We start from the raw sequence: 22,662 nt of genomic DNA, 5'->3' as shown, positions 1-22,662 counted from the left end.
TTAAAAATGAATTATATTTTTATAGAGGTGAGCAAAACTAGACAAAATTATAATTACCGTTAACATTTCCATGTCTTATTTACAGTTTTCCTAAAAATACCATAATATTATATATAAATATAATAATACGATTCAGATAGTTTTAAATGTGTGATTTCCAGACTTAGAAAAAATAAAGACAGTTGAAGACAAATGGAAATGGAAGTTAAAACTTTAATGGCAAATATAATTTTATATTTTTACTCTAAAATCTGAAATATTTAGTTGGCTAGAATTTTTTAATATCTAATAAATTGTATAGTGTGTGTGTATAATAAAAGATGTATTTTCATATGTAGCCAAAGTATACTACATATCATTTTTATTATTTCATGTTTATGTTTAAATCTTTTTATATAAAATATTCAATAATTTATAAGCTAATCAATAATTTTTTTAAACCAGTATCTATGTAATGTATTGGTTACACTATAACATGGTATTATTATGGTACTGTGTCCGAGTATTGGCATCTGGATCTGGTTGTTGCAGCTTTGTGATTTGATTGTTGTTATCACACACTTTGCTCTCTTAAGCTCTCCCGGCAACACGTCTGTTTTCGAGAGATCTCCCTCGTCTTTGCTCTCTAATGCCAGATTGTGTTTTGGCTCCTTCCACAACACTGCAGTCTGTTCCTGGAGACAGCCGTTAACAGCGAGATAAATCAATACCATGAATGGTGTGACTAAAAACGAGGCAGTGCGGAGAGCTGAGAAGAAAAACACTGAGCCTTTGTGCCTTTAAACAAGGAAGTGGTTAAACTTGTTATTCAGGATGATGGTGCTTATAAATACACTTTTATCTGACAGGCTGTCTTCCTGTTGTTCTTACCACTGACCCATTAAATCCCTGGCCCTGTTTTTACCTGTTACTGCTTCCATCTTGCAATCAATTTTGGCCCTGCAATATAATCAATATAATTTGCTTTCATTTTGATTACTGCCTTTATCACTTCTAATGGCGTCTTTGTTTACTTCTTGTTTACACAGCAAGAAAACAATTGCTTTGAAATCTGATCATTTTAAAGAAGCAGTTTTTGAAATTGTGTTTCAGTCTGAATGGCCTGATCAGATTTCAAGTCGTTTTTTGTCATTTGAATTCACTCTTTCACTATGTAGTGAATATTGAATGAGGGGTTTTGACTAAGACATATCTTTTGTGTATCACAGCCTTTGTTTGATTGTATGGAATCTGTTTATTATAGAGACTGTAATTTACAGCTTATTTTTCTGTGTTTGTGGGGCTTTGTGAACCTGATGTAAGTAACTCTTACTCACCCATGGCTTGATTACAGTGACGGTACAAGGGAAAGACTGATTGAGCAGCCTGAACTTCAAAATTGATTGAAGCTTTGATTTCCTGAGGGGAGAAAGCAAAAGTAAAGACTTCAAGATGGGACGACCGAGTGATAGTACTCCTCCCTTCATGACGCATTTCTCATTTAAGACAATGCTAGACAGAGACATATCTTGGTTGCTGGGACACTGACTAGACTAGTACTGCTAGCACCAGCTTTCCATCTCTTTTACCTTTGGAAAACCAGCAGTTTTAGAAGTACAAATGAGTGACTGACAAATCCCCAGTAGTCCTTATTAAGTTATATCAGGTACAGGACCCTAGTGAATACAGTGCTGATGGGACATATCCTTCCATGCTAATATTGTCTGCCATTCAGACCTCGTTTATAGTGAATATATGCCATGGTTTATGGTAGCTGATGGGTTTAGATTACCTTATGAAATATTTATGACTCTGCTGTTTAATTTTAATAAATTCTATTGCAACATGTCCCCGTTTTGTGTAGAATTGGAAAACAAACCACCTTGTTGCTGCATTTGAACTAGATATATAATGATAATCTGTTTAACCCAAACCAAATTTTTAACATGCAGATATTCACACTTTTCTACTCGATCGATTAACGATATTCACTTGAATAGTAGATTATTTCATTTATTGTTTGGATGTATACTCAGTTTTTATTTTTTTATTTAATCATTCTAATGTTTAATAGTTGTATTTAATATTAAGTTTTATATATTACATTTTAAGTGTTAAATATTAAAATTATACATTTACAAATGAATGAAAAATTATCATCAATTATCACCAAAACATCTCTACATACATATAATGCTATAAATAGCAATTATTACATTTAGAATAAATATAGAGAATATTATAAAAAAGAATAAAATATTTAGTAAAATGTATGTTCATGTTATTAAATGAATACATTATTAATAATAAAATATTGAAGATGCTTATGTTGTAGTTTATTGACCATATAGTTATTGTGTCATTAGATATAAATATTACATATACATGTTAAAATAAACTGTTTCAGTATAGGCCATAAAATATATTATTGCTCAATCTCTGATTTGACAAATGGTACTATGTGATCTTTATTTGGGATGGTTAATCTCATTGTTAATGTGTTTCCACAGACGATGTTTGGGAGCCGTGAGTCTCAGTCTGTCCAGCTGTGGGTTTCTTACAACCGGCAGCCAATGAGAGCAGCTCAGTTTAACACCCGCCACCCTATCACGGTGAGTGCCGTCAGCTTCGTTTAGTCTCGGGTAGATATGTGGCCATGACTTTTAAAGCTTCATGTTGTTTACCTGTCTTATGCGATTCCCTGCTCTCCACTCTCTGCCAGGAGTACTACATAGCAGATGCTTCTGAGGACCAGGTGTTCGTGTGTGTGAACCACAATAATAGTGTTACGCACCTGTACATCTCCGACACACAGGGGCTGTCCTTCTCTCTGTCCCTAGAGAATGTGTTGTACTTTAGCCCTGATGGCTCTGGGAGCAACACGCTTATCAGGTACAGTTGAACATCACAGTGTGTGTGCATTTGTTGGAGCTGCTAAACACTGCTTGTCCACAGACACGGTGACCATTAACGTGATTTAACCAAGAAGGTGTGGTAGATTTTTCCCCTACGCACCGGACTTGGGTTGAACCTGGTGTCCTTAACTCCTGAAAATATTATACTCAGTTGAGTTACCTCTGAATGTGTGAGTTGACACAATCTAACCCCGCCTAAGAGTCTCACAAAGAGTCGAACGACGTCTCGCCCCTTATTGAACACTATCACTTGGCAATAAGGTCTCTAGTATTCCTAACATGCTCCACACTATCACTTGGTAGTAAGGTCTCTAGTGTTTCGCTAAATAACTTGTTCCACTAACTAGCTTACTTCCTGCGCAGGAATAATCGACAAACAGACTTCAGCAAATGTCCTCTAAATGCTTTAATCACAGCCGGGAGTTCTCAACATTTCCTCAGAGAACTTCCCCCAAGAAGAAGCATTAAGCATTGCCGGAGGATCTCAGACAAATCCCATTAAGAATCCCACCAGTAAAACACAAATACAACAGTTTTATAGAATAAGGAGGTATGGCAAAAATGCCATACCATGAAATGAAACATTACTTAATTTGATTGGTTCTTCATAGACAAGCCCTCTTGTTACTAAGTAACCAAACTCTGTTTTTGGTTTCGAGTTTAGACTACCGGTAGTTTTATTTCCCATATTTGTTATTTATACACACACACACACACACACACACACGCACGCACGCACGCACGCACGCACGCACGCACGCACGCGCGCACACACACACACACACACTCCCGTGTGTGTTTTCCCTTGGTTTCGTTAGATGTTAAATAAGGTTAGATGTTAGTCTAACATGGTTAGTTTAATATATAGTTTAAAATTTCCACCACGAAGGACATTTGTTTGTTGGTCCTGGAACAACATTTCTGTTAAATAGTCATATCCCTATCTCTAACCCTACTCCTAAATGCTAAATGCTTTGTATTGTCTTAGAGGTCAATGGTTTTGATCTCATTTTTAAAAATGTGTTCGAAGTCTCTTATGCTCAACAAGGCTGCATTTATTTGATCAAAATTACAGTAAAAACAGTATTGTGAAAAATAATTAGAATTTAAAATAACTTTTCTATTGTAATATATTTTAAAATGTAGTTTATTCCTGTGATGGCAAAGCTGAATTTTCAGTATCATTACTTTAATCTTCAGTGTCACACGATCCTTCCGAAATAATTCAAACATGCTGATTTGCTGCAGGGGTAAAAAAAAATTCTGCGGCTTAATATTAATTAGTAAGATCAAAAGAATAGCATTTATTTTAAATGTATTTACATAAAAAAAAAAATTACTGTCACTTTTAGTCAATTTAATCTATTTAATGTATCTTGCAATTTAATGTACCTTGCTAATTAAAAGTAATAATTCCTTCATACTGACCCACAGTTTTGAACGGTAGAGTAAATTTTAAATGAAAATGCTAAATAAATAAATAAATAATTACAATAAAAACTTTTAACAAAATAGCTAATATTGAAGACTTTCAGCTAAAGTTCTACTTTTAGTGTCACTGCAAAAAAAAAAAAAATAAGAAAAGAAAAGAAAAGGACCAACTGACTTCACTCTAACCATACAATCCAAAGTAAATCATAGGTTGATACAAATTTTTTTAAAGTCCCAATCCCAAAATTGCGTTTACAATGTTGTCTGAGGTCCTGTATTAATGACCTGGCATTAAGATGCGTTTTGGTCGATCGGATCACAAGTGGACAATGCTAAATACAGGTGTAAACAGGGTCTAAAACTTAAAGTCCCAAGGTAAGGTAAGGTCCTTGCACACGGAGTCCAAAATTTGAGCATGTTAAATAAATATGACCTCACGTTGTGTCAATCACGTTTACACGCTGCCTCTGAAACTTTCGTCTGTCATAAAAAATTCGGATCAAGTTAAATTTTCTGCGTTTGTCGCATCCGTAGCAAGCATTTTGAGAGGTGTTTTGACAATTCAGAGCCACCGTACAATCGAACGCCAAAATCCAGAACTGTTCGAGATCAATTGTTTCACGGAAATCGGTGATCTTCTTTTTAATATGTGGCTCCAGTATCGCTAGCAAAGCATCAAACTGAGCCACTGACATCCTGAAGTAAACTTTGAATCGCTCGGGATAATCGCGCAGCTCCTTGTCCTTGATAAGGAGGTGGAACTCTCCTTCTCTACGCAATCTCAGGATTGAATGGACCCAATATTTCCTCTTTCTTTTTCTCTTTTAAGAAGAGAGAGGACAACAAAATCATCCTCACTGCTTGAAGACTCCATTTTGTATTGTTTTGCCTTTTTTTTTTTTCTCGCAACGGATTAATTATTACGCATCAAACTCAGTGTGCAAGTTTTCTGTGCGTGATGAATAGGAAAAAACGCATGCGAAAATTTCGGACTCAGTGGTCGTAAGGACCTGTAGTCGAAAAACGCATTTGGTTTGATTGCTTTCGTAGTGTAAACGCTCGTGGCCGAATGCGTTCGAACAGCCACAAAAGAACGCCTACTCTCCGCCTACTGACTTAATGCGTAAACATTATGGGAAGCGCGCTAGCCAGACAGGATTTAAACTTTGTCAGCTGGAAACCCAAGTTTGGTTTGGAGACGAAAAATGTACCAAGCACAATGTTCTCTAACTATTCCTGATTTCTAACACGTATTCATCGCGTTCGATTTAGTCTTGCGGCATTCAGAGCTGAAACGAAAGCTGCTGCTCTCCATGTGTTTTTCTGTCTTCTCCGGGCGCGTTCACATGTTAATTGTGCAAGCTTAATTTGTCCATTAGATCAAAAGATCTGAAAAAAACCCACATACATTTACCCACCCATAGACCCTCCCCTAGAAGTAATCAGGACAGAAGTGGTCAATAGTGGACAAAAGAGACGGATTAAAACACCAGGTTTAAACGGTTATGTGTCTGCCTCGTCTACTTGTGATCCGATCGACCAAAACACATTTTAATACCAGGTGTAAACAGGGCCTAAGAGCCAACAATCATGTTGAGCCAGGAACACATCCCACTTCAATAATTCACATTAAGCCCCAATCTTACGCAGCTCTGGGTCTCGTCACCTTTACTTGAACTCTTCTCGGTTTAGTGACGGCCCCTCGTCGGTGCTGTAAATCCGTTTTTGGCTCCGCACGTCTTAACCCATAAGCAGTTTAGTGAGATCTCGTCTCTATAATGCAAGAACTATGTCTTCGCCCACCGGTCCCTCCACTCACACTGTCAGTAGAAAAGCAATCCATCATTCCTACACGGCTTCCCAAGGACATGCTATTGTTTTACTCTGCGGCAGAGCGGGATCTCACCCACAGCCAAACCACTGAGCTCAGCACGGCCGCCTGAGAGCAGAGACGCAATTACTGCAGTGCGGAATGCAGATGAGATGCGCTTGGCTCGCGTGCCATTGGCATTTTCAAAGAGCGCCTCTCTTGGCAGATATGAATGGCATGACACATACAATTTTTGTGTTTGTGTATTTGAAAGGTACTTCGCCAACGAGCCGTTTGCAGATCTCCACCGGGTCGAGGGGCTTAGGGGTGTGTTTGTGGCCACTCTGATCAATGGATCAGTCTCCGAGGACAACATGCGATCAGTCATCACGTTTGATAAAGGAGGAACCTGGGAACTTCTGCAGCCACCTGAGGCCGACAGCCTGGGAGGAACCATAGACTGCCAGGTATTAGGGATGTTGGTCATAAAAGTGGGTTCCTTGTGACCTCTGTGTCCATTTAATTTAACTCTCATTCGGCTGCACATCAGAGCACATCCTATGTGGACGCTCTTTCTATACAGATTTGCCCCTGAAACTCACTATTTGCTCTTCAGCACAAGTTGCGATCTCCCTCTAACCATTCAGAACATTCACTACACAAAATGCCACTGTTACAAGTATTCATGTATTCATGAATGATCATTGCTGGCATATGTGATTACTAGGAATGCAGAGATATTAAATATCGGGTTGATATAGTCATTTATTTTTTGGGGTTATTTTGTATATATTAATTTGTCATATATATATATATATATATTATATGTTCTTTTGTCCAAAAAAAAAAAAACAATTGAATAAAAATAAAACATTTTTGCATGCTTCTTGTATACGTGATGCCAAGCATGTGTTTATGACTGTGGTTTTGTGTTTGCAAAAAGTAAGTTAGAATAGCACGTTTTTCAATTGCAGCAGGAAGTAGATTTTTTGCGGTGAGCTGTTTGTGCTCTTTTTACCTTTAGCATTACCATACTCACTATTTCTCTCTCCCCCCCTCTCCATCTCTCAGTTGGACAATGGCTGTTCCCTGCACTTGGCCCAGCGGTGGAGTCAGCTGCTAAATATTCAGCTGCGCAGGATCCCTATTCTGTCTAAAGAGTCTGCACCTGGCCTCATCATGGCAACAGGTGAGCCACATGACCTCCTCTCTGCTTTGTGGTTAAACACCTCTCGTTTGTGCAAGAAAGAGGAAATACTAGCACTATAGTGTCTCTGTTCTTGTTGCTCTCCTCTTATTAACCGAATGCATATAGGTCCCTTCAGAGAATGCAGTACACACTGTAATGATAGGGAGCAAGTGCACGAACCCGACTTCTTGAGTTCATGCCTGGCAGAAAACATTGATTTTTGCCCTCTTTGCACAGTTTGGAAGGCACTTCCTCCCTCTTGTATCCGTCTCTCTCCTTCTGCCAGCCACTGCCAGACCTTTAATTAAATGATTATTAGATAATGTGCATGCATGAAGATGAGAGGCACAGGAGGCTTGTGAAAATGTCTGCCCGTTTCGGCTGCTATCGCTCCAGCGCAGATGTGATAATTATTTGTACTTCACCCACTGGCTAATTATCACATACAGACACACCCTCGCTCGCACTCGTCGACTTAGCCAGCCGAGAGCGGCCTCGCCACCTCAACATTGTTCTCATTGCAAAAAAAAAGATTGTTAAGTGCTGCATATCTCTTAAGTAGATTAATGTAAATGAAGTATATTACACCCCAAATTAATTAATGACAATGTCTTCGAGAAAAGAACAACGAGGGTTCTGATTTCAGGGCTGCGAAAAGAGAGGTGACAGACAGTATGTGTGTCTGGGCGTCTTGTCACAGCGGCAAGACTGAAGCATCTGACAGAAACACTTTGTTTCATGTTTTTTTGCTGGGTTTGTTGCTTTTTGTTTGTGCTAATGTCCTGCTATTTTGTTCTGAATCTTGAGTAGGCTGTCTTTCACTGTTTTTAGGGACGCATTAGCATCTACACCCCAATTATGTTGTGGTCAGATGCGCTTGTGACCATTTCTCATTCGGTTTACATCACAGCACATAAATACCTAATTTAGATTTGTATTTAACGCTGTCCTTTTGTCAGCTGGTCACCTGATATCATTTGTAATTGGGGCCTGTGAGATATGACGCCAGCTGCTCTGTAAATATTGACTGTCATCTTTCTCCCTCTCTACTTTTTTTTTCTGCACAGGATCTGTGGGAAAGAATCTGGCCAATAAACCCAATGTGTATGTATCCAGCAGCGCAGGGGTCAGATGGAGGGAGGTGAGAACTAGTTTTATCACACACTAGGGCCTTTCTCTGTGATAGTCAGAAACTTCCAAAATCTGTCTGAGTATTATCCAATTGATTTAATTAATAAATTATTTATTTTATATACTTTACTTTCATTTCTCCTGTTTGAGGTTTTTCCTGTTTTTATTTTATTTTTAATTACTTTTAATATTGCAACACTTTGGTTTAACTTTTGTTGCTTTTAAATGTTAAGTCTTAACCTTTCTCTAGACTATCCTATCTTATATTAAGGATTTTTTCGGTCATGTATTATCTTACCTAGGGCACCATTTGAGCCAGAATGCCATTGGTTCCCCCTTAAAAAAAATGGTGTTCAACGCTGCTGCCCAGTACAAAAGCACTTATTATATTCCCAGACTTTTTGAAAAGCATAGCAGTGTGTGTTGTTCCATGTAACAGATATGTGTGTTCTTTAGGCCCTGACTGGTCCTCATTTCTACACCTGGGGAGATCATGGAGGGATCCTGATGGCTATCGCGCAGGGCGGCTCCACCAGAACACTCAAGTCAGTTAGCATTTAAGGATCTAATGTCGCTGTTTCACAGTAAAATCTGTCTGAGTATTATCCGGCTTTAGGATGTTACTGATAGCTGTGTCTTGTCTTTTGCTGGCTCAGATTCAGTACTAATGAGGGGGAAACCTGGAAGGAGTTCCAGTTCTCCGAGCAGGAGGTATATGTGTACCAACTGCTGACTGAACCGGGTGAAAAGAGCACCATTTTCACGGTCTTCGGCTCTTATGCAGACCAGAAACACAGCTGGCTCATTGTGCAGGTCAACGCTAGTGATGTGCTTGGTAAGATAACAATGCACTTATGGTACATCACCCAAAGCACCCTAGCAACCACTTTTTACTACCCACAACATCTAGCAAAATCCCTATCAGCCAACCTGAATACTCTATAAAAACAGTAAAAAAAAGTGTTTAAACTCTTAAAAAAATTAAGTCATCATTTATTCACCCTGGTGTTGTTCTAATGCCGAAATTCATACAGGTTTGGAACAACTTGAGGGTGAGTAAATTAAAGGTGAACTAAGTAACTTTTTTACCTTAACCGAACAGCTTTGGAGTCATTGTAATGTTTATATTACTGATTTCATGTTGAATGGTGGTCGTCTCGCACCCCCCTGGTGCCTGTGAGGCGCAAAACCACCCTTGCAACTTTGGGCCGACGAATTGCTTTACGGCAAAAAACAGATCTGATAAAATTCTGATAAAATGAGCATCAAACAGAAATAACCCGGCGCCGTATACATGTGGTGTTGGGCGCACGCAGCTCTTAAAGGGGCCATACCTTATTTCCACTCGTTACAGCGTCCATCCTACTGAACAGGTACAGGTGTACAGGGGGATGGGATCCGGCCGTGAGTGCGAGCCATCTCTGCGTGAGTGCTATTCACGACAGTACAAGTACTCCACAGCGACTCTAGGGGTCGCTGTTTGACAAAAACGGAATTCCTACTTAGTGCTGCTTTAAGTAAATAATTTTTGGGTGAACTATCCCTTTAAGGAGCCACTCTGAACACCATTGCTTCAGTATAGCAACCACAAAACAATTGTTTAACAAAAACAGTGGGCAACTCCCCTGCAACCACCCAGAATGCCCTAGCAACTGCCTAACAGCCAATCAACCACACTTGAAATGTTATACAGTGTTATCCAACACTTAACACTGAATAGATCCTCAAGTGTATCAAGAGTAAATAACCTTTAAATTTAAGTCTTTTTATATTTTCAGTCAATGGTTTGTCAAGCCAATATTCAAAGTTTGTTTTGGCAAACTGTCCTTTTTGTGGTTCTACATGTGAGGTTATGTGTGCTTAGGTGTGCCGTGCTCAGAGGGCGACTATAAGCAGTGGTCTCCCTCTGACGAGAGAGGAAATGGCTGTCTGCTCGGCAGAGAGATGGTGTACAAGCGCCGCTCTCCTCACGCCACCTGCTTCAACGGCGAGGACTTCGACAGACCCGTCACTCTGTCCAACTGCTCCTGCACTCGTCAGGACTATGAGTGGTATGAGCTGAGACCCCCTCGGTCTACGTTTATCTCATGTTGCCATTGTTTTCACTTTTCACCTGAATACGCAATCAATTTTCTCTATTTTATTGGCTCATCTCTCTCTGTTCCCAGTGACTACGGGTTTAAGCTGAGCGAGGATCTGTCTCTCGAGGTGTGCGTACCTGATCCTGAGTTTTCTGGAAACCTGTATGCCCCACCAGTTCCCTGTCCGGTGGGCACAACTTACCGCCGCAGCAAAGGGTGAGAATGTGGTTATTCATTCTTGCTAACAACCATTATGATTATATACTCTACCGTTCAAAAGTTTGGTATCAGTAGGATTTTAATTTATTTATGATTTTATTCTGCAAGGATGCATTAAATTAACCAAAAGTTAGTTTAGACATTTATAATGTTACAAAATATCTCTTATTTCAAATAAATGCTGTTCTTTTGAACTTTTTATTCCTCAAAGAATTCTTATAAATGTATTAGTTTTCACAAAAATATTAAGCAGCACAACTGTTTTCAACATATCATCATATTAGAATGATTTCTGAAGGATCATGTGACACTGAAGACTGGAGTAATGATGCTGAAAATTCAGCTTTGCCATTACAAGAATAAATAACATTTTAAAATACATTAAAACAGAAAACAGTTCTTTTCAATTGTAATACAATTTCTCAATATTACTTTTTCAATGAATTATTTTGTAAATTGTAGCCTTGGTAAGCATAAGGGACTTCTTTCTAAAACATTAAAAAATCTTACTGACCCCAAACTTTTGAACGTTAATGTATTACCAATTAAAAAATATTCACCTCTTTTCATGTTGTATTATCTTACAATACTGAACCAGAGCGAATTTAATGAGTTTTTTTTCCCCCTTGTCACTAATATTCGTTGTCACAGATAAATATTATCTCGTCAAAATAAGACTTCTACCAGATTGTTTATTTTCTGAAAATTTAATTATGTATGTTATGTAACTTCTAAAATGAGTTGGCTGATTATCAACAGTGGTTTTGTTCTATTAAATTAGGTGGATACTTACAAAATATATATATATTGTCGAGCTTACTATTATTATTATTATTAGATTGTAGAGGTCACTTTAAAGAGCTTTTTCCTCTCTATAAAGCCAAATCACATCTGTTGTGATTCAGTGCTGTAAAACAGCGAAACAAAAGAGAGTCCAAAGGGGTGAATCCTCATTATAGGCTCTGTGTCCTTCTGGATACGGATTGTTAGCCACCGCCACCGCCACCGCCACCATCAGCAGCAGCAGCCCGGGAGCATTATTAGATCTGCCACTGCTGTGTCACCATGCATCTCTCCTCTCATTATCTGCAGTCGAGAGGAGAGGATTTATTTAGAACATGGACATGAACCGAATTTAGCTGGATGAGTTTAGATCTCTTGCTCAGTCAGTTGAGATGTGAGCTCGAGGAGGTTAATTACTATTAAAAATGATTCCTGGGAAAATGGGGAAGTAATGCTAATTACGATTATTTAGGGATGCTCAAATATATTAGGACTTTATCTGTTTTCAACCATTTTTGTTATTTAACATTTAGGGACAGTCTATGCTATTTATCTTTTGTATTTCTTAATCTAGATCTATTTAAAGGGATATCGAAAAATTACTACTGAGATTGAACACATTTGAGACCACTCTAAAAAACGCTTGCCCTTTAAGAGCATGTTTATGAAAACATAGGTCTTTGCTGAAAAAGATATTTAATGATTCTTCTTAAAGGTTATTTATTTAATTTCCTACAGTTCAAATCATAGAAAAACAAGAATTAGCATTTTCAAATAAGCTTGGAACATTGGTACTTCTCAAAATGTTACCTGAATTTATATGGAAGAAAGGAAATTCATTGATGTGTAATTACAGCATCACCTAGTGTCAACTTTTTGAACTAAATTCTTCAAGAAGAGAAATTAGAAATTTCGAAGATGATTTCCGCTGATGTCAAGTTGTGATCTGACGCTTTAGGTACAGGAAGGTGTCTGGAGACAGCTGCAGCGGGGGAGATGTTGAAGCTCGGCTGGATGGAGAAATGCTGCCCTGTCCTGTGGGAGGTACAGTCAGAACCTCCTCCTCAGCTTACACAATCATCTTATCTGAGCTCTTTTTATGGAACACCACACAGTCCTATGGGACGCAACAGGAAGTTCTAGAGTCACAGTTCATAACATGGCCTTATAAAAAAGAACTTCACAGAAAAACCTCAAGTCAGAGAAATGAAATTGTAAATTAATAAATAAGTGAATACTGTTTCAAATTTTATGGTCTGTAAGATCTTTTAAAAGTTTGTATTTGGCAAAGCTGCATTAAATTGATCAAAAGCGACAGTAAATACATTTAGAACGTTAAAGAAAATTTCTATTTCAAAGAAATGCTGTTGTTTTGAACTTTTTTTTTATCACCGTTTCCATAAATACATGGTAAGACAAGACTTAACTATAAGTTTTAGAAGTAGTTTTCATTTTTAGTTCTTGTTAACCTATATCAACCACAGCATTAACTAAAACATCAAAACTGACCGAATTTTAAATGAGATTTATATCTTTATCTTTAGATTTTTCTATCTTGAAGTTAAAACATTGTTTTTCACTGGTGGACTTTTTCAAAATGCTGTGTTATGTAGTCGTTTGTTTTCACTTATGACATAGTAACCGTATGCAGATGCAAGATATAGAATAATGTTAGACCTCTTCACTTTTTCTCTTAATCTAATTTTTCGTAATAATTCCGTTTAGTTGTTTGGTAGCAAAAAACACATAAAAAATACATTGGAAATGCATTTCACTGTAAGCACACAATGTGACATATCATATACAAACCACAGTAATGTCTACAACTGTACCTGAATGCTTGTCCATAATAAATGCATAAATGTGTAAAATAAGGTAATTCTTCAACATGACGCAGTGAGGTGTCATGATGGACAGATGCATTGAAAGCTACTCTGTTGTTGTTCCAGATGATGCCTAAGTCATTACTCTGTCACCTCATAGATTTAAAGCGATAGTTCACCCAAAAATGGAAATTTTTGATATTTTTAAAATGGAAGATATTTTAAAGAACGATGGAAACCAGACATTTGACGGCATTAACTTTCATAGTAGGAAAAATAAAAACTATGGAAGACAATGGGTGCCGTTAACTGTCTGGTTACCAACGTTCTTTAAAATACCTTCTTTTGTGTTCAGCAGAAGAAAGAAACTCATACAGGTTTGGAACAACATGAGGGTTAGTAAATGATAACAACATTTTTGGGTGAACTATCCCTTTAACACATTGAATACAGTAATGTGGACAGTCAGTCCTAAAGATGGGATTTAAAAATCTAATTAGGATTGTTTGTAGTGTAATCAAAAGCCCATCTTCCCACCGAGCTGTTCAAGAGCCGTCACCGTCTAGACTGCCTGTTTTCTCTGGCATTGTGGTGCTCAGCCACTTGACCACGCTTCAGTGGCCGTGTTGATTGGCTTGCCTCTCAGACTAGAGGATGCTGGGAGTAAATAAGGGGCCCTTTCAGAAAGCTCAGATCTGAAGCAGTGGGAGAAGGAAGTGATGTGAAGGATGTGCCATCAGCTTTCTTTTAAGATTATCAATGAAATAGAAAATGGAAAGTCTTCCCAGATGAGTGGAGGCTGTTAGCAAGGAACAACTCCATTTTAGTGCCAGTGGTTTTGAGATGAAATGCTCAACGAAATCTCTTAACTGAACCCTCTTGCCTTCTTCTTCTTCTTCTTCTTCTTCTTTTAGAGAGTAATGAGTTTATCCTGTATGCGGTGAGGAACTCCATCCACCGCTTTGATCTGGCCACAGGTACAGACCAGCCGCTCCCCCTCTCGGGTCTCCATGAGGCGGTGGCGCTGGACTTTGATTATGAGAAGAACTGCCTATACTGGGCTGATATTTCGCTGGACACCATTCAGGTGAATAAACATCTTTTTAGGGATGCACTATATATCGGTGCCATATATTGGTTATTATTGACTGATATTTGAGAATTTGTTATTTATTGTGTTAGCTGATATTGTATATTTAATTGGTGTTTAGTTGTTCACATCTATTTCCCCTGTTTGTTATATTTAGATGACCTTTGCTTAAAGTTAATCTTTAATAACACTTATAATTTATTGACACTTTAATGTAATCTTTAAACTGTAAAATAGCAGATCTCAAAACGATTATACATTTTTCATGCTGTGCATTATAACGTTGTGATGCCTAAAGCATAAATATTTAAAGCATTTAAAAATTATTTATTTTTAGTCTTACTGTCTTATTTTTAATGTATTAAGACAAAGTAGTTTAAAGTATACTACAAAATATTAACATTTCGGTCGTTGTCCATAACAAATAATTTTCAGCTTTTAAAAATATTTTTCCCAATTTTATGATTTTTTTTATTATTATTGTTTTTTACATTTACATTTTTATATATATATATATATATATATATTAGAGACATTTTAAAAGCAATTTATAAGCATTTTGTATGTTTTTGTGTAGAGATTGTGTTTGAATGGAAGCTCTGGACAAGAAGTGATTGTCAAAAAGGACCTACAAAACGTGGAGGCGCTGTCATTTGACCCCATCAGCCGGTTGCTGTATTGGGTGGATGCCGGTGCTCAAAAAATCGAGGTAATCAAATGTCAAAACAACTACAGCAACATCAGTTACAGACATTTGTTCATGTAGTCGTCCTCACACTGTCTCTCGTGCAGGTGTCCAACTCTGATGGAGACCTGAGACGCACTCTGGTCAACTCTTCAGTGGTGGAACAGCCTCGAGCCTTGACTCTCATGCCAGGAGAGAGGTACAGTGTTCCCATAATCCTCTTTGTTTTCCTTAGCAGTCCTTTTGCTCCCTGAGTACTAAGCTGCATGTGCTGTCTCTCTTAGCCTGATGTTTTGGACAGACTGGGGTGATCGCGCGGCGGGCGTCTACCGCAGCTGGATGGACGGATCCAACATCTCCTGCATCGTGTCCGAGGGAGTTCGCTGGCCCAATGGCATAACGGCAGATGAATCATGGCTGTACTGGACGGAGGCATATGGAGACCGCATTGAAAGAGCAGACTTTAATGGAGGCCACCGCACTGTGGTAATGGAGGGCCTGCCTCATCCTTATGCCATTGCTGTTTTTAAGGTAGGCCCAGTCTTACCACTTTCTGGGAATGTTGGAACTGGTATTCTATCAAACCTTCTTTGATAATCATAAACTCATTGTTGAACTGGTCTTTGTTGTTGTAGAATGACCTGTACTGGGATGACTGGTCTAGAATGGGAATCTTCAAAGCACCTAAATCAGGCTCACCAGACAGTGAGATGATAGTGGGCAGACTGACAGGAGTGATGGATCTCAAGATCTTCTACAAGGGAAAGAACAAAGGTCAGTTCTTAAGGAGACAAGTCAAGTCAAGTCAAATATATTTATATAGCGCTTTTCACAATACAGATTGTATCAAAGCTGCTTCACAGTATCAATCAAAACAACTTAACAGTGTTTGTTTATTACTGGAAAAAGACATCCAAGTTTGGTAGAGCTGATCAGTGGTATGATGGGCAGGGCCTGAAGTTAACTTTTTTGGCCACCAGCCACTGTGGCAGGTGGATATCAAAATTCACCTGCCACAGAGACTTTTTACCAGCCTTTTTTTTTTTTTTTGCCTCATTTTCATAGGTGAAAAACGGGAATTTCACAATATTGTTCTTTAACTTGTACACATTTAAGTGCTGTCAAGTTATTAACGAAATCAATATAAGTAATAATAACTCTTAGAATATACATTTAAAAAAAATCTTTTTATTCATTGATTTTGACACACACACGCACAACAGATCTATAGACCTACCGCAGCTCGTATGTAACGTTAAACAAATCACCCGCGGCTGTGTTGATGGCTGATTTAGTCACGTAGACAGCTAGGTCCTGACAGCTTTTAGTTACAGCGTTCAGGAACCGTTAAGCAGAACTAAATTAATATTATTACTGGTAAAGTTACCGGGTACCGGACATTTTCTCACCGGTTCCCAACTCCCAACATGTACTACAGTTGCACACGCACACATCTGTGCAACTGTCATTGTTCTGGAGCCTACGTCAGCGTTACATTATCTCATCCCATCTCACCAACAGTTCAATACTGGCACATCCAAACGTAGTCAGAAAAGGGCCTCATCTTCTTTCTGATCGCATGAACGTTACGAAACAACAGTCGCTGTCATAAATCAGCCGCTCACGAACCTTGCCGTTGTCGCCAATTGACCACTTTGTATTAAAATGTCTTCTTTTACTTTTCTTTGACTCATCCTCATCTTTTTGTTGGTTGCTTGTTTCAGCTGGCCTTTTTACCCCAGTAATGTGCCGCCACATTATAGCTAAGGTCCAACGCAATGAAAATGAAAACGAAAACGTAAAAAAAAAACCTAATGAATCACTCAATTCTCATTGGCTACCCGCCAATGTGGCAGGTAGATTGACAGTGTTACCCGCCAACAGCAAAATTCACCCGCATTTGGCAGGTGGTCGGGTGTTAATTTCAGGCCCTGATGATGGGTCATTTAATTTGAATATCCCCAAGACACAGTCCTCCTGAAACATGGAAAATACACCATTAAAGACAGCATGAAAGGGTAATAGCCACTAGCCTTTCATTTATATAACAGCCCCACAAAACCACACTTGTCAGCTTGTATTGTTGATGAATGCAAAATAAAAACTTTTCTTTCTTTTTTTTATGTATAAATTCCACTAAATTCCTTAGTGATATTTATAATTTGGCGGGGGGATTTTTATTGTAGTTGTTGCATTTTAGTGGACAAGAACACAGGGTTATTATCGTTAACTAAAACCAAAACCATATAAAAATTTTCATCACTTAAAATTAAATAAATCTAGATTTCAATCAAATATATATAAAAAACTTACATTTAAAACATATTTTATTAAGACAACATTTATCATTTTCATTTAGTTTAAGTACAAAAATAACTAAAACTAAATGAACTAATATGCAGCAGAAACAACGCAACCATCCAGGTGGATGCTGCACATTGAGTACCCAGAAAAGCGCTATATAAATGTAATGAATTATTATTATTAACCGTGGCGTCCTATATCAGGCCTGTTTTTCTGGAGTATTTTTAGGAGTAAACTATATCTTTGATGGCCTTAAACCTAGCCGACACTAAAAGCCACAGAATTCTGTTTTGACATAAAATATAAAAATTGTTTAAAAAAAATGTTTCTCCCCTGTAGGTCAGAATGCTTGTGTGGATCAGCCATGCAGTCTTCTGTGTCTTCCCCAGCCTGGAAACAAGCATCACTGTGTTTGTCCCGACGGAGTTTCCAGCACCATCCTGCCCTCAGGAGAGCGTCAGTGTCAGTGTCCCAGTGGATACCAGCTCCACAATAATACATGCGTTAAGACAGGTCTGACAGAAACAAAAGTGTCAGATATCAATAGCTCTAAATCATAAATCATTTTTATGAAGTAAGTTTGACTTTATTGATGTTTTTCTGTCTGCTGCCCATCAGAGCACACCTGCTTGCCGAACCAGCACCGCTGCGCTAATGGGAAGTGCATCAGCAGCATCTGGAAGTGTGACAGTGACAACGACTGCGGCGACATGAGTGATGAGCAGGAGTGCCGTGAGTGACATCATCAGCCCCACCACCTCTGTCTCATATAAGACAACACTAATGTACGAATGTTGAGTTTCATGTGTTTCTCTCTCTGTAGCCTCCACTTCCTGTGACCCTGCGGTTCAGTTCCGCTGTGTGGCCTCAGGTTCCTGCATCCCACTGGCCTTCAAGTGCGACCATGAGGATGACTGTGGCGATAACAGCGACGAGGAGCATTGTGGTATGCGTGTGTTTAGAGCTTGGTGATGTATCAAATATTCAAGATATATCTTTGCTGAATTTTTGAGAATTTTGCTGTTGGTATAAAATTAAGTGGTATCGTGATATTTTATTGCACTTTGTAATTGATCATTAAGTTTCCTTAACAGCGCATTACAGACCAGTTTAGAGATCACGCCCCATCTTGCAAATATGAAAACGTTATGATATAAAAAAAAATTATAGTGTCTCTGAATCAGTTTTTGTTAACTAAAACTTTAAAAAAAATGTATAAAGCTGAAATAAAATATTATATACGTAATCGATTTTTATTGATAAAAGAATAGAAATGGAAACTACCGTAATTGAAATAAATTTTATAGTTGAAACTGAAAATTTAAGCTAAATAGAAATATTTCTCTAAAAACAAAACGACTAATACATAAACCGTAATTAAAATGAAAACTGAAAATATAAAAACAAAAGCTAATTCAAAAAATGTATACATACTATAATAGTATATAAATAATACTAAAATAACAGTGCTCTGAATTTAACTTAAGTAGCAAAAATTGTTTTAGTGTAATTTATTTGTCAACTGTTTCATTGAAATAATAAATCTGATTAAAAGATGAATTTGTGAACACTTGAAGTTCAGGGAAGTCTATGTGGTGTATGTTCATGGGAACATTTTTATTTTTATTAATATTGCTGTTCATGAGTTTAAATTGTTATATTAGGGTGTACTCACACTAGCCAGTTTGAACCGTGCCCGAGTGCGTTTGACCACCAAAGCGCGGTTCGTTTGACTAGTGTGAGTGCTCCGAACTGTGCCCGGGCGCGGCTCGATTAGCCGGCCCTGGCCCGCTTGGAAGAGGTGGGCCAGAGCACGGTTCAGTTGGACTCGGGCGCGGTTCGCATGCAGTGTGAGCGCTAACCGTGCTGGAGCACGGAACAGGACGCGTGATGTCATGGTTTTGCGACGCTCCAAAACCAACACAGTCCGTAATCAAAGCTGCAAAGTCCTTGCTGCACTTCAGCTGGTACCTTGCAAACCTCCTCATACGAGCAGCACGATTACGTGAAAATTTTCGCGCCACTAAGGCGACGCATCTGTTTAACAACAGGCTGTGAGAGGGCTGTGGACCACCGTGGACCAAACGACACAAAATTATCCACAAAGAAAACAGAGCGATGGACTCCATTGTGTTCAGAGAGCGCCGCTCTTCTTGTTTATCCCGAAACCGTCGCACGCACCATAATGACGTAAGCGTGCTCCGGCACGAATGCTGAAACCCTATGTGAGTGCAGGCCAGAGGGGGAGTGGGGAGGGGGGACAATCGTACTCGGGCCCGGTTCATGGCAACCGTGCCTAGTGTGAGTCAGTACACCCTTAATATAAATACAAATGATTAAAATTATCATTCTTCTGTTAATTTATTGAAAACAGTGTGGAGAAACACACCTTAATTTTTCTAACAAGATTTACGTTTTGCATTAAACATTTTAAATCTATTTGGTAATGCTGGGTGTTTGTTTGTACGGAAGCCCTGAACCGCAACGTTTAAAAAAAAAATCGACCATTTCGACTTTATCTCGAAATGCTGTATTTTATTTATTTTTATTTGACAGATTTTTATTTAATTACATTTTTTTACGTTGCGGTTCAGGGCTTCTGTAGTTCAGGGCTTCCGTGATATGACTTCCTTAGATTGAAAAAAAAAATCTCAAAACACATTTCCAGAGCAAATACATCAATATTAATAATATCTTGAAAATCATTGCCATGCTAAACATCATTGAGAGACTTTTTCTTAGCTATATTGTATATGTATGTTTTATCTTGGTCAGTTAAAATAACTTGGATGGAGCGCTCATATTTTATCTGCTTTCTTTTTTAGAGTCTCACCAGTGTGGACCGGGAGAGTTCACCTGCGCAAGAGGCGTGTGTATTCGGGACGCATGGCGCTGTGATGGGGACAACGACTGCAGGGACTGGTCAGATGAGGCCAACTGTACTGGTGAGAGAGACTCATTCACACACAGGTGCATACAATATGCAGTGAAATATGTCACGTCTCCATCCTTAAGGTTCTTCCTCTTTCTGTCTCATAAAGTGGGTCACCACACATGTGAGAGCAGTAGTTTCCAGTGCCACACGGGTCACTGCATTCCTCAGCGCTGGGTGTGTGACGGAGATGATGACTGCCAGGACGGCTCAGACGAGGACCCTACCCAGTGTGGTCAGTCACAAACACTGCCATACTCACCTCCCTTGTTTCATTGTAAACTATATGATTTTATTTTAATTTTTTGGAAGACAGTGCATCTTTGAACAGCAAATGTTCTGTCAAGCTCCAAAAATAACATAAGTGTCCGTACAGTCTCATGTATGATTCTGTGTAATTTAACATCTATTGGTTTTGTCCGGCAGGGCGTGAAAAGTGCAGCGGGTTCTTGTGCGCTAACGGCACCTGTCTGCCCGCTAGTGCTCACTGCAATGGTGTGGAGGACTGTCCAGGGGGTGCTGATGAGCAAAACTGCGGTATGTGCTTCCTTATTTATTTAATTGACCGTTCGCAAAGACCCGCCCCCCTTAGTTACTGTCGCTATGTCCGACAAGCTACACTGCTCTCTCACACACACACCATGTTCTCACGCAGTGAAAAATACATTGCGGACTGACAACACGCTGACAGACAGGACAGACCAGGTTACTTTTCGGTTACTTTTGATATTAAACATATTAAACAAAGTCTCACCTTTCAAATTTGGTCATTTTTTTAAAAAGAAATTTAAACAATAAATACCGTTTTGTGGCTCTTTAATGTGTCGTGACAGATCGCTGTAGAGCATCAGTTAAAGCTGCTCGTGATCCGATCATATCTTCCTTCTAGTTCATTTATACCATCAAATAAACATGAATGAACATAAGAAGGAATGTTGTTTTAACCGCAGAAAGGCATCAGTACATTCCGTTTTTCAAGTTCAATTCCTCCCATGTTAATCTACTAACTCTCCTGACTGCTTTGTCGGACAAAATGGCAGATGGCGAAGTATGATTGGTCAGATCACCTGTCAATCAAGCTCCCTGCGAAGGGTCAATTGCAATTGTTTTTTATGTTGTGTTGTCATTGAAACTAGATAAAGGTAATAAGGGTCTGTTCCTGCAGGTCCCCTCTGTGCGCACTATATGGAGTTTGTGTGCAGAAACCGAGCGCAGTGTCTGTTCCAGTCTCTGGTGTGTGACGGTACACGACACTGTGCTGATGGCTCTGATGAGGACGCAACATACGCTGGCTGCCGTGAGTCCAACAATTTGCTAACTGAAATGTGATTATTATAAACTGTTCACTAGAGGAATAAGCTAAAAGTCCTTTGTGTTCTAACTGAGACTCTACATTTAACATGTTAAGTTAGAAAAAAAAAAATGAACATTTCATAATGTACGTATTCAGGGTATCCGCGGGGTCTTGAAAAGTATTAAAAGGTGATAAATCAATTTTGGGAAAATTAAGACCCTTAAAAAGTATTAAAAAGTCTTATCACGGCTTTATAAAGTCTTACATTTTGAAAGTATTTTTTCTAGGGATGCACCGAATATTCGGCCGCCGAAAATAGCCCAAAAGTGCATTTTCGGTTTTCGGCCGAAAGACTTTTATCACCGAAACAATACGGCCGAAATGTTGTGATGACGCAAACAGAAACCGCGACCTGCACGTGCTTGTCTGAAGCAACACGTCTGCGGTGTGGACGTATTTCAGTGAATATCTGAACCCGCGAGGAGACGGAAGCCTTGTTCGCGCGTCTCCACAGACAGCGCGCGCACCTCTCCAAACGGTCGAGGCGTTTATACTTGACGCGCTCGCCGTTGTACCATTCTTTGAAACGACAGGGGACGACTCAAGTAACTGTCCTCTAACCATCAGGAATCGGTGAGAAGAAGAAAGATAAACACGTGACAATGCTTATTTTTTAGTACCACCACCAATACAAAAATAATCATGTAAAACCCAGTAAACCCTGAGATTATTACTTGTGACATTACAACAAAATATGTATAGGAATATGTACTAAATTAACGCTCTCTTAAATATTTTCTAATTTCACTAAACATATTTCATTAAGTTTCGTGTACATTTGTATTAATGGACCTTTGTTCATTAAAATGGCTTTTTATGCAAGTGTATGCTCATTTTTAAAATGTAATCAACTAATTTAGACGTGCAAACTGGTGCTGGTGTGATGAGAAGTTCGTGCTCGGCTTTGTTTTTATGAGAGAACATTTCATTTTAAAA

General features: G+C 38.7%; 1 protein-coding gene across 2 annotated transcripts in view; it reads left to right on the top strand.

Annotated features, from left to right (window-relative positions):
• The window catches only part of sorl1 (sortilin-related receptor, L(DLR class) A repeats containing), a 65,029-nt gene that overhangs the window by 30,253 nt on the left and 12,114 nt on the right, over positions 1-22,662 (top strand). For both annotated transcript variants that reach the window (XM_056263340.1, XM_056263339.1), the window contains exons 7-28: positions 2,490-2,591; positions 2,702-2,871; positions 6,410-6,602; positions 7,207-7,324; positions 8,392-8,465; positions 8,912-9,000; positions 9,112-9,290; positions 10,320-10,506; positions 10,624-10,752; positions 12,497-12,582; positions 14,276-14,448; positions 15,029-15,160; positions 15,244-15,335; positions 15,421-15,667; positions 15,772-15,910; positions 17,780-17,953; positions 18,059-18,172; positions 18,264-18,386; positions 20,266-20,385; positions 20,482-20,607; positions 20,799-20,909; positions 21,538-21,669. In XM_056263340.1, coding sequence (XP_056119315.1) covers positions 2,490-2,591; positions 2,702-2,871; positions 6,410-6,602; positions 7,207-7,324; positions 8,392-8,465; positions 8,912-9,000; positions 9,112-9,290; positions 10,320-10,506; positions 10,624-10,752; positions 12,497-12,582; positions 14,276-14,448; positions 15,029-15,160; positions 15,244-15,335; positions 15,421-15,667; positions 15,772-15,910; positions 17,780-17,953; positions 18,059-18,172; positions 18,264-18,386; positions 20,266-20,385; positions 20,482-20,607; positions 20,799-20,909; positions 21,538-21,669 — 3,010 coding nt within the window. The remainder of the gene's footprint in view (positions 1-2,489; positions 2,592-2,701; positions 2,872-6,409; positions 6,603-7,206; positions 7,325-8,391; positions 8,466-8,911; positions 9,001-9,111; positions 9,291-10,319; positions 10,507-10,623; positions 10,753-12,496; positions 12,583-14,275; positions 14,449-15,028; positions 15,161-15,243; positions 15,336-15,420; positions 15,668-15,771; positions 15,911-17,779; positions 17,954-18,058; positions 18,173-18,263; positions 18,387-20,265; positions 20,386-20,481; positions 20,608-20,798; positions 20,910-21,537; positions 21,670-22,662) is intronic.

This window comes from Rhinichthys klamathensis, unplaced genomic scaffold, assembly GCF_029890125.1.
Source record: "Rhinichthys klamathensis goyatoka isolate OS25496 unplaced genomic scaffold, OSU_Roscu_1.1 h1tg000206l_1, whole genome shotgun sequence".
In the NCBI taxonomy this organism is placed as follows: domain Eukaryota; kingdom Metazoa; phylum Chordata; class Actinopteri; order Cypriniformes; family Leuciscidae; genus Rhinichthys; species Rhinichthys klamathensis.
The sequence above is the reverse complement of the archived record's forward strand: the minus strand, read 5'-3'. Positions and strand labels throughout refer to the sequence as shown.